The sequence below is a fragment of the Serinus canaria genome, chromosome 2 (assembly GCF_022539315.1).
Source record: "Serinus canaria isolate serCan28SL12 chromosome 2, serCan2020, whole genome shotgun sequence".
NCBI lineage: Eukaryota > Metazoa > Chordata > Aves > Passeriformes > Fringillidae > Serinus > Serinus canaria.
In genome coordinates, this window is record NC_066315.1 from 3,100,091 (window position 1) to 3,112,283 (window position 12,193).

Consider the following 12,193-nt stretch of genomic DNA (forward strand, 5'->3'; position numbering starts at 1 on the left):
AAAGGAAAGGAAAGGGAAAGGAAAGGAAAGGAAAGGAAAGGAAAGGGAAAAGGAAAGGAAAGGAAAGGACAGGGAAAAGGCAAGCAAGGAAAGGAAAGGAAAGGAAAGGAAAGGAAAGGAAAGGAAAGGAAAGGAAAGGGGGAAAAGGAAAGGGGGAAAAGGAAAAGGGGGTAAAGGTAAAGGGGGAAAGGATAGGGGGAGGGAAGGGGGGAAAAGGCAAGGGGGAAGGAAAATGGGAAAGGGGGGAAAAAGGAAAAAAAGGGGGAAAAAAGGAAACGGGAAAAGGAAAGGGGGTATAGGAAAGGGGGAAAAGAAAGGGGGGAAAAGGATGAAAAGGGGGACAAAGCAAAAAGGGAAGAGAAAGGGGGAAATGGTAAAAAGGAAATGTGGGGAATCGGAGAGAAAGGGGGAAAAGAAGAGGAAGAGGAGAAAAAGAAGAAATAGGAAATAAAAAGTAATGACAGAATGAAAAAAGGTAAAGAGAAAAAAAAAACGAAAAGGAAGGAAGAGGGGGACGAGAAGAGAAACAGGAAAGAAAGGAGTAAGGAAAGGCAAGAAGGAGAAACGGGAGAAGGCAGCGGGAAAAAAGGGAGAAGGGAAAATTAATAAAGGTCAAGGAAAGCCGGGGTGTAAAGGAAGGGGGAAGGAGCCGGAGTGTAAAGGAAGGGGAAGGAAGGGGGAAGGAGCCGGGGTGTAAAGGAAGGGGGAAGGAGCCGGGGCTCCCGGGCCCGGCCGTACCTGGGGCGGGCGGGGGCGGTGCCGGAGCCGCCCCGCGCAGGAGGCGGCGGGGGCGGTGCGGGCGGTGCGGGCGCTCGGCGGAGCGGGCTCGGAGCCGCTGCCTCCTCCTTCCTCCTCCTGCTGCTGTGCCTCCTCCTGCTGTTCCTGCCGCCGCCGTGGCCGCTGGATGCTGCGGGGCTCGGGCGGGATGAGGGGCTCGGCGCTGCGCGGTGCCGTGCCGCTGCTCGGCTGCCTGCTGGCCGCGGTGAGTGACCGAGTGAGCGAGCGGGGCAGCGCCGCACGCCTCGGGCAAACTTCGGGCAACTTTGGGAGGATCTGCTCCTTTCCCTGGAGCCGGGAAATAGCGAGCGCTTGAGGTTCAGGTGCGCGTCCCCTTGGGGAGTGCAGGATCCCTTTGGGCTGAGGGGATTCCCTCGGGGTTTTAGCGTTTTGATCCGCAAGCGGGTTTCGCTGTCATTGAGGTTTGCTGGCTTTCGGCTCGCTTTGGTTTCGGGAGCTCGGTGAGTCCTGGAGTGCCCTCCGCACACCTGGGGATAACGGGATAACGGGATGAGCTCTCCCCGAGGGGCTCTGGGATGGGCTCTCCCTGCAGGTACCAGAAGTTGGGCAAAGCGCCGCTCTCCAGCGCTCCAGAGCCGGGAGCAGGGCATGTGTCCGGGCTGCCGTGCCCCTGCCGGCTGTGATTCCCCTGCTCTCGGCTCCGTGGGGGCTCGGGGCAGGCTGAGCAAAGCGGGTTTGGTTTGTTCCTCCTGGAGTCACACGTGCGAGCCGAGCTGAGCCTCCGTGCCAGCAGGCACAGAGCACGGCTTCTGCACGCTCCAGGGAAAGGAGTCCCTGCCCATGGCACAGCCTGGAACTGGAGGATCTTTAAGGTCCTTTCCAACCCAGACCATTCAGGGAGTCTGCAGTTCTCGGATTTTGCTTTGTTCTCGCAGCTCGTTTCCTCACGGGGTTTGATTTAGAACGAGACTGGTTTTAATTTAGCAGCCTGGGCTTGGGGGGAGATTTGAGTTTCCCTCTGACGAGTAACCTGCTGCCACAGCTGTTTTCTCTCGGGAAGGTGAGGTTGCCTCCCCAGCATCCTGTAGGGCTGGGAGAGGTTTGCCCAGCAGAATTGGGTTGTACCATCCATTGCAAGTCACCTGTGTTGGCTCTGCTGGGCTGGAGACGGTGCTTGTGGTCACAGAACCATCAGAGAATTGTAGGATAGTTGGAATTAAATAGCATCTGATTCCAAAGCCCTGTGGACAGGACAGCTTTCAGTAGACCAGTTGTTCAGAGCATCATCCAGCCTGGTCTTAAAGCAGAGTCAGACCAAGCAAGCTGAGCCTCAGAGAGTGGAAGTTAACCCAGATGTGTCAGTGCATCACTTGTCTCCCCTTTCTTCTCCCCTTTCTTCTCTCCCTGTCCCACAAGGAATGAAACAAATGTACAAATTTAACTGTAACATTTTTTGGCTGTCGCCATGAGCCACTCACCTATTGCATTGCTGAAGACTTTCTTAGAGGTTGGGAAAAAGGATTAAAGTACTAAAAAAAGGACCAGACAATCAGTTCTTGGGATTCTACAGAGCTTGCTTTAGGGAAGATCCAAAATAGCCCAAGTGTCCAGGGCTGGAGCTGGGGAAAGGAGAAGGGGGCAGCGTTCTCATCAGCTGCTGGAGCTGCTCCAGCTCTTGCTTCCACTGAAGCCCTTGGCAAAATTCCCATTTCTTTAAAGACTGTTGGCACGAGGGGCTCCTGTGGGGCCGGATCCTGCAGAGGGTGAGGTCACAGGGCTGCTGAAATTCACCCTGCAAGGGGTGGCAGGATCAGGCTGTGGGTGATGCTCTTGGGCTGCCATCAATAAGCACAAACCCTGAAAGCTCTGGGGCAGCACAAGACTGGGTGAAATCCTGTAACTGCTTCCTTTCCAACCCTTTTATTATTCTGTTGTTGTTGTTAATGTTCCTGGGATCTGGTTCACGCTGGTGGGTTAAAAAGATTCACATGCTCCTTATCAGCACTGATCTACAAGGTGACTAATACTGAACTGCCTCAGTGCTGGAGAAAACCCCTGATTTGTTTCTCAGCTCAAACCTGGGATTTGGTGCTGATTTTTAAAGCAAAAGTAGCTCTGCAGCCATAACCCAGCTCTGGGACCTGTGATGGCTCAGCAGAGCTTGGCTGGTTTGGGTTTGTTTAGTATAATTTATTGTGATAATTTTTATTGGTACGTCCTTGGGGAAAAAAAAAAAAAACCTCTGAACAAGTGGCTGATCAACAAGTTCAGCACCATAAAACCCTTGCAGCCATGTGGTTTCTAATTGCTGTTATAAACTTTCACCTCTCATCCTGCACGCTGTGGAGAAGAGGGAATTGGACAGATCTCATTTGCTGAGGTCATCAGGCCATGCCCAACCAAGTCCTGCCCTCCTGCCAGGGGCAGCTTGGAAAAGTTGGAATTGAAGTGTTAATGGTGGTGTGGATGTGGTGCAGATGCACAATAATCCCTTTAAGGTTCTTCTGTGTTGCTTTTAGGGGTGTAATTAAGACAATTTGGCCTGAAGAGCTACAAATTAGACACTTTTTTTCTCCCAGTGTGTGTCTAGAACATGAGATGGGGATAATTTGAAGCAGTTGGTGGATTCCACGTGCCTTCAGACTTCAAGCTCCTTGAATTAGCCAAATCTGCCCAGCTGGTGCAATTTGTGCTTTTCTTCAGAGCTTTGCTCTGTTCCAGCCTTGAAGCAGGTTTGTGAAGCAAAAGAATAAAACAACTCAGATCTGATTCTCCATCAATCCAAGTGCAAACTTGGAGATGTGATCAGTGTGGAAAATCAGCGGAATCTGAGCTCCACAGAAATCAGAACAACCACTTCAGCTGTGTCTGGGTCTCTTTCCTCCTGTCATTGACTGAGAATCTGTGAAGTGACATAAATATACTTTAAACAAAACAACCACTGCTTTTGGCCAAAAGACAAAGCTCTCATGGAATCCTCCAGGCCAGTTCCTGCCCCCAGCACAAAGATCCTTTAGCAATGACAACGTGTTTGACAAAGGCCTTGCCACAAACCCTGAGTGCATCGCTGGGTGTATGATTTATTCCATTTTTGCTTGCCTAAATGCATGACTGACTTTATTCAGGAGAACCAGTTGCCCAACCCTGTGTCTGGGTAGCTCTGAAAGCCTCTCTATAAAGTTTTCAGAGAGGAGACATAATCAGCAAGAATAATATTGTGGGAGCTCTTACTTAGGGCAGAAAAAGGCAAAATTGTAAAATAGTGTGGGGGACACAGTATCTTGAGGGGGAAAACGTGCTAGAGGAAATACTTAAAGCTGTTTCAAGCTGTGTCACACCATCATCATCACACCCCCCCACAGCCCTGGGGTTTGTCTCCAGCAGGGAAACTCCAGCCAGCCAGGAATTGGGATGGGCTGGAACAGCAAAGAGTCCACCAGGGATTTAAAAGTGTATTTAAAAAAGGGATTTTTACCAGACACTCAGCAGCAGGAGGCAGTGGGACCATGGACAGGGAAAACCACCCGGGTAGTGAATTTTGGGTGTGGAGGAGCATTTCCCAAATTTTTATAGCACTTTAAAAATGCTCAGGTTCCAACCCCTGAGTGGGAGTGTGAGAGCCAGAGGGCTGCTCCGGGTGGAAATGCAAATTCAGGTGAGTTGCGTTTGGTCCCGTGGTGGCCCCTGAGGCTGACAAAAGGTTTTGTTCTGGTTCTGAGTGTTTCACGGGGACTTTGTGGAGTGGGGTTTTTGTCTGTCACGCTTGACTTTCCGAGGAGGCAGCAGGGCAGTGGGGGATGCAGGGCAGGGGGATGGATGCTCTGCACATTGGGCAAATTGCAAGGGGAGACTGAGTCAGGAGAGAGGTGTTTCAGCTGCCAGGCTGCCTCAGGAATGGCAAACTTGCAGAGTTTATGTTCATTTTCAGGGGGAAAAAAAAGGAGAAAAAAATAATGGAGAGGTTTTTGCCAGTACCAGATGGTCTCCAGCAGAAACAACTGGAGAGACTGGTGACTTGTCAAAATCATTCTTCCACATGATGTGCTGACAGTCTGGGAGGACTGGGAGTTTTCTGGTGTTTGGGCTAGAATGCAGACACAAATCTTTTGGAGCAGAGGGAAGAGGGACAGAAGAGATGTCCCTGTTCAGCATCAAGTGTCCCATTGATTGGCAGCCTGGGGAAGGGCACCAGGCACTGTGGAGATCAGTGAGACCTGAGATTTGAAGATCTTTAAGTCAGACCTGAGTGCACTTGGAGGAGATTTGTCACACCCTGAGTGGCTGAAATTCAGGCAAGGGCTCTGATTATCTGTGCAGAATAAAAAATTTTAAGTCAGGCTTTGGTGGGGAGCAGTTTCAGCTGGGTTTTAGGAATGCAGGAGGTCACGCCCTGCCCAGTGTGGCAGTGTCACTTTGGTGCTGCTGTCACTTCCCCTGCTGCATCACCCTGCCTCAGGGGACAGGCATTTGTGGTTTTCCAATGCCTGGGAAAGGCTGTGGGATTAAATATAGCCCCACTCCCTGCTCTCATCAACTTTCTTCTGTGTTGGAAAGAAGAGGAAAGAGCTTTGCAAGAATGAAAATCTTGGAAGTGCAGCCAAGAAAAAACCCCAGGTCAGGGGCCAAAAGCACAGGCAAAAGGAGCTGGGGGTGACTGGAGAGCCCCCAGCAGGATGGACAGACACACAGACTGGCCTGTGACAAAGCAGGGGCTTGTCCCCCTGTGCAGGTTTCCCTCTGTGGGTGCTGAGTGCAGCTTCTCCACAATCCCTGCCCTCCACACTCCCAGATGTTCTCCAGAAGCCCCAATCCCACAACCTCAGCTGGGTGGGACCTCAGGCAGGAGGGGAGAGGCTTTTGCCTCTGAAAATGAGATCCCAGAGGGTTGCAGGGGCAGAAAACCCAAACAGTTGGGTCTGTGAGAGGGCCAGGGATGCGATGCCAACCCTCAGAGTGGCATCCACCCAGAGCTCCACAGCTCCTGCCATGGCAGGGAGGTCCTGGGCAGGGCTGAAGAAGGCTGGTCCCCACCTGAGCAGCCTTTTTATCACCATTCCTTTTTGCAGAATGAGCACCAGGGGTTCCTCTGGGCTGATTCAAGTCCCTGGGCACATCCTTCCTTCACCTTTCCTGGGATTTTTTTCTACCTCTGTTGAGGTTGGGGTCTACACTATCATCTCATCAATTGAGATGATAGTTTATTATTTAGATAATTTATTATTATCTAGTTATTATATTAGTTTATTATTATTATTATTATTATTATTATATTATTATTATTATTTATTATTATTATTATTATTGGATAATAATTTGTTTTTTATTATTGTTTTTATTTGGATGTTTATTATTTCTTGTCTATGTTACAGTCTCACAGCAGGGAGTTTTGTAGTCTTTTACTAACAAGGCACAAAATGGTTCACAATCTTTCACTACAAGGGTTTTCTAAGGCTAAACCATTTAATTAAGAAATGACAAATTATTTTCACTTTTAACTTAATAACTAATCTCTCTAAGTCAGCAATGCAGATTTTTCTGTTTAATTACAAAATACTACTCAAACTCATGAAGAGGAAGGTAAGGAAGAACTAGCTGCTGCTTTAAAACTTCTATTTTGTCCCATGGATATTGCTATATTCTAAAATTTTAAACTCCAAGTTTTGTATTTTGTGATATTACACACTTCTAATCAACTACACCCCTGTAATCTTAGTGTTATCAATCAATTTTGGATTTTTTTTCCATGGTTCCAGGTCAAATGCTGTGTTCTCCTGGGGATTAGAGTCTGCCAGCAGAGAAAGTCTAAAATTCTCAGTATCCAGAACCCTGACACAGGGGGAGTTCATTCCTTAGCACTCAGGAGTGCCCAGGGGAGGGTTTGAGGAGCTTTTTGAGGAGGGGATGAGCTCCCAGAGCCATTGGATGCTCCTTGCATTGTTATAAATCCCATTTATTGGTTAAATGGGGCAATACCAGGCTGCTTCAGCACTGCTAGAAAAACTGAAAGCTCCTGAAGATGTAAAATAAAAGGTGCAGGTTGAGTTTTTTGGGTTTTTTTTTTGTTTTGTTAGGGCTGGGATTAAAAATGTGAGATGGTATTTTTTTGTTTGGATTTAGATGTTTAGTAGATTTTATTTCTATTCTAATTCTATAAACTGTGAGCTTTATAGTGGTTTATTTTAATAAGTTAAAAAAATAGAGTTGTATTTCTTTATAAGTTTATTTAAATAGTTTAATTAAGAGACATGGCTTTCTGAGGATGAACCAGCAACTTTCCCTCTGATGAGGATGTTGTCAACACAGCACCAATATTTTCCACCCCAAAACTTCATCTTTCTTAGGAGCATCCCCTTGGCTGGGGCTTTGCCACAAATCCCTTTGGACCAGCTCTGCCTCGTGCATAATCCCCAACGAGGGGAGAGCTCTAATAGCAAATCACCTCTGATTAATAATTGCCAATCTGCACAAAAATAAATATCCTCTGTGAAACAGGCCTGACCTGCTGGGAGCAAGCAGGTGAGGTGAAGAGGAGCAAGCAGCTGTGAGATTTCCTTGCTCTTCCAGCCCTTGCCTCTGCTATTTTTTGCCCCCAGTGCTGTGGGTGCCAGGCAGATGCAGTGCCCCCAGGTCAGTGCAGCCCTGGCTGGAGGGTGCTGGGGGTGCCATCAGCCCCCAGAGGGGGCATTTGGAGCTGCTTGGTTTGTGGGGTGAATTTTGGGAGGTTTCTGTGAGCAGGGATGTGTGCTGTGGGTTGCTCAAGGCTGCAGAGCTTGCATTAGTGCTGCTTTGCTGGCACTTTATTGGGGCAGATCTTATCTCCAGCACTGACTGTTATATATATATATAGACACATATAAAACCTATTTATATTTATTTATATTATATTTATATTTATATTTATATTTATATTTATATTTATATTTATATTTATATTTTATATTTATATTTATATTTATATTTATATTTATATTTATTTATATTTATATTTATATTTATTTTATTTTTGTTTTTATTCTTATTTTATTTTTATTCTTATTTTTATTTTTATTCTTATTTTTATTTTTATTCTTATTTTTATTTTTATTCTTATTTTTCTTCTCTTTTATTCTTATTCTTCTTTTTATTCTTATTTTTATTTTTATTCTTATTTTATTTTTATTCTATTTTATTTTTATTCTTATTTTATTTTTATTTTATTTTATATATCTATTTTTATTTTTATTTTTATTTTTATTCTTATTTTATTCTTATTCTTATTTTTATTCTTATTCTTATTTTTATTCTTATTCTTATTTTTATTCTTATTCTTATTTTTATTCTTATTCTTATTTTATTCTTATTCTATTTTTATTCTATTTTATTTTTATTCTTATTCTTATTCTTTTTTTATTCTTATTTATTTTATTTTTTTTATTTTTATTTTTAGAGGTATATATGTATTTTTAGAGGTATATATGTATTTTTTATATACATAAAATATGTATATATATATGTGTGTCTATGAATATATATGTGTATATATATGCCCATATATATGTATCTATCTGTGTGTATATATATGTGTATATATGCCCATATATATGTGTATATAAATGTATATATGCACATATACATGTGTATGTGTATATATGTGTGTATAAATATATGTTTATATATATCTGTATCTATATATAGCTATAGATGTGTATGTATGTGTATATATGGATGCAGGATTTCCAGGATGTAAAGCCCTATTCCTCTACAGGATTTTTAGAGAGCCTGATGTATTTTAAATTCACACAGTCACTTTTTCACTCAGCTGCACCAGAGGACATTACCAGCTTTTAATTCCTCCATTAGTGGCATTAGGTGGATTTCTCCCCCCCAGCCCAGGGCTGTCCCTAACTCTCCATTTCACTGTTTGCATTGGGAGCTGGAGATTTACACTCCTGGATATCTGCCTGGCATTTAAATGCCAGTGTTTGCACAGAACTGTGATTATTTTCCAGCTCAGGACCAAAGTGGGGTTATTTTTGATGTGTTCACTAATGAGCTGGGTGGGTGATGTGGTGTTGATGAACTCTGCTGGCTGTCATAGCCTGGCTCCATTGATTTGCATGGATTTAAAGTGGAGAAGAGGCCAGAGGAATTGAATACAGAGATCCCAACTCTGCTGAGCCACCACCCCCATGATCCTGTCCTTTTTCCAGCAGGGGTGTTCCTCCTCCTGTGTCAGCTCCACAGGTCTTTCCATCCTCATCCCTGTCATCTCAGCAAGAGTTATGGGAAAAGAAAAATCTATTGAAACACAATTCATGTCTGGAGGGCAGAATATCAATACCTGGTGTCTCCTTTTGAAAGCTGAAATCCATTGGGTGTCTTTTGAACAGACATATTTGAGGCTCCAGCCTGGATTCTGTGTTTAACAGATGTTTCAATTAATCCCTGGTGATCTGGAACATCTGAGCAGCATCCCCAGGGCCCTCCCAGATGTCACTGGCTGTCACAGATGCTCTGGGAGCTCCCTTGCAGGTGGGATTCTCCTGGCAGATCAGGACACCCCAATTTTGGCATTTGGGGTCTCTGAGTGACCAGAGCTGCTGTGGGGTCAGCAGTGGGGGCAGGCTCAGTGCTGCTTGACCACTTTCAGACCACTGGGGGGATAGAAAAATATCCCCAGGTGATGCCTTGGCAGAGGGGGAAGCCCCTGCAGGTGCTCTGTGGGGTCGGAAGGAGATTATCTTGGAGGCCCCTCTTAACCCAAACCATTGTAGCATTCTGGGGTGTTGTGAAGACCAAAATTGAAGTTCCCTCATTCTGCACCTTGCACAGACACAGGGGCACTTCCTTCCTTTGGCAGACACCTCTCTTTGGAGAGCTGAAGCCTCAAACTGGTTTCTTGTGTAGAAAGAGTAGAAAAAAAGAAAAAGAAGGAAATTTCCTCCATGCTGAGCTCTTCCCTGCAGCCTGCTTTATTCCTTACCCAAGACCAGGTTTTATTTCATCTCTCCCAAGTGGCAGCTCAGACTTTGAGGAACACACATCCCCCTTGCCAGGCAGGAAAGGAAATAAAATCAAATTAAATGTACTGCTTGTGATCACCACCACCACCAGCCCTGAAAAAAAGGACAGAGCAGACAGCTCTGCACTCCTGCACCAAAATCAAAAGCAGCCTCCAGGCTGACCCTCAGCATTTTTATGCACTCAGCTGGGAAATGGCCAGGATCCAAACCCTGCTGGGGATTACACCTCTGCCACCTTTGTTTGGCCACATCCACCTCTCATTTGAAGTGAATGTGGTGATTATTTTTATATCTCCTACCCCACCCATTTGTCAGGGGAGAGGGGAACTCGTTCAGCCTGCACATGGATGTGTGGCACACAGGTAATTGCTTTTTTTTTTTTTTTTTTTTTTATTCTTTTTTTTTTTTTTAAGTCCCCTTTCACTGCCCTCAGGAGTTTCCTGGGTGGAGATTAAACCTGTGCCTGGTTCAAAGTAGCTAAAGTTACTTCATCCTCCTCACCATCAGTGGCTGGGCTCAGCCCTGAGCTGTGCCTGGCATTTTTTGGCTGCTTTTTTCCCCATGGAATTTGGGATAATTCAGCAAGGAATGATGGGGCTGCTTTGCTCCCCTTGCTGAGTGAGTGCTGGGAGTTCTGTGGAGGGGTGATGGGGTTTTGGGATCCCCTCCCTGAGAGCTCCTGGGGTCATTCCAAAGCAAAATGCAAATGACAAAAGTCAATTTACTTATTTCCTTCCACATCTGCATCCATCCATTGGAATTTTTACCATTTTCATCCTGCTTTTTAAGAACAATTAGGCTTTCACTTATTTCCTTCCGCACCTCTATCCATCTATGGGGATTTTTTAACCCATTTTGTCTTTCTTTTTAAGAACAGTTGGGCTTTTCACTTGTTTCCTTCCACATCTGCATCCATCCATTGGAATTTTTACCATTTTCATCCTGCTTTTTAAGAACAATTTGACTTTTCATTTCTTTCCTTCTACACCTCCATCCATCCATTTGGTTTTTTACCCTTTTCATCCTACTTTTAATGAACAACTGCACTTATTTCCTTCCACATCTGCATCTATCTATTCTGTTTTTACCATTTTCATCCTGCTGTTTAAGAACAATTTGACTTTTCCCTCATTTCCTTCCACATCAGCATCCATCCATTGGAATTTTTACCATTTTCATCCTGCTTTTTAAGAACAATCAGGCTTTCACTTGTTTCCTTCCACACCTCCATCCATCTATTGGGATTTTTTAACCCATTTTGTCTTTCTTTTTAAGAACAGTTGGGCTTTTCACTTATTTCCTTCCCCATCAGCATCCATCTATTCTGTTTTTACCATTTTCATCCTGCTTTTTAAGAACAATTTGACTTTTCCCTTGTTTCCTTCCACATTAGCATCCATCTACTCTGCTTTAACCATTTTCATCCTGCTTTTTAAGAACAATTAGGCTTTTCTAGGCTGTTTTCACAGCAGGAACAGGTTGGTTTTTTTGGTTGACATCCTCAGAGGCAGAGAAAATCGCTGCTGCTGAGAGAGCTCCCAGCTTTCCAGGGCACCAAGAGGAGGCCAAGCCACCACACCAGGAATTTGGGATGTGCTCAAATGCTGACTGCAAGGCTGAGTACATTTTTTGGGGGGGAAATATGACATTAAACACATCTGCAGAGCCATGTGGGTCCCAGCCATGATCCCTCTCAAGGAGATTTTCCACCCCTTCTGCTCTTCGCCCCTTGACTCTCCTTGCATAGTTTGGTTTTTTGCAGAGTTTCTCTGTGCAAAGATTTTTTTCTTTTAACCTGCTGGAGGTGATGCCTTTTGGTTGGGATGCAGGAATTGTTCCAGCAGTTTTGTTTTCAGCAGCATCTCCAGGAAAATTAAGCTTTGTTCCTCCTTGGCCCCCTCTCTCCCCTCCCTTTCCAGGGAATTCACACAGCACAGGGTGTATCAAAGGCTTATCTTTGCCTCTCTGAGTGCAATGCAGATGAGGAGAGGTTTTATCAAGTGAAAGAACAGCTTCTGTTGGAAGAAAATGGATATTTATATATATGTATATATATTTATGCTTGTAAAAATGTGTGCTTTCAGGTGTAGCACTAGTTCCTGAGGGATAAAAGAGGAATAAAGCCATTTGTATGGATTTAGCCTGAAAATCAGTGCTTGCTAAGAAGGTAGAATACCTAAATTCATGGATGATCCAACTGGATTTTTTTTTTTTTCTTGTAAAACTGTAAATCTATCCAAGTTTTGGATACCCAGCTGTTAAAAGCACACGTAATTTCTGTAAAAAGGATAAATGAGGGTGCAGAGTACTAAAATAACGGAGGGAATAATATAAAATATTGTGTACAGAAGCAAAGAAATCCATTATGAAATCAGAGTGCTGGTTGAGAAGGGTGTCCTGTGTTAAACCATCACTCCCATCCTTCATGGCAGGCACAGATTTACAGCCAAGCT

The 12,193-nt window shown here is 44.6% G+C and overlaps 1 protein-coding gene across 1 annotated transcript in view; it reads left to right on the plus strand.

The window, feature by feature from the left end:
* The first annotated feature begins 904 nt into the window (after window positions 1-904).
* Window positions 905-12,193, plus strand: part of VIPR1 (vasoactive intestinal peptide receptor 1) — a 112,621-nt gene continuing 101,332 nt past the window's right edge. The window contains exon 1 of the mRNA XM_009086260.4: window positions 905-982. Coding sequence (XP_009084508.4) covers window positions 905-982 — 78 coding nt within the window. The remainder of the gene's footprint in view (window positions 983-12,193) is intronic.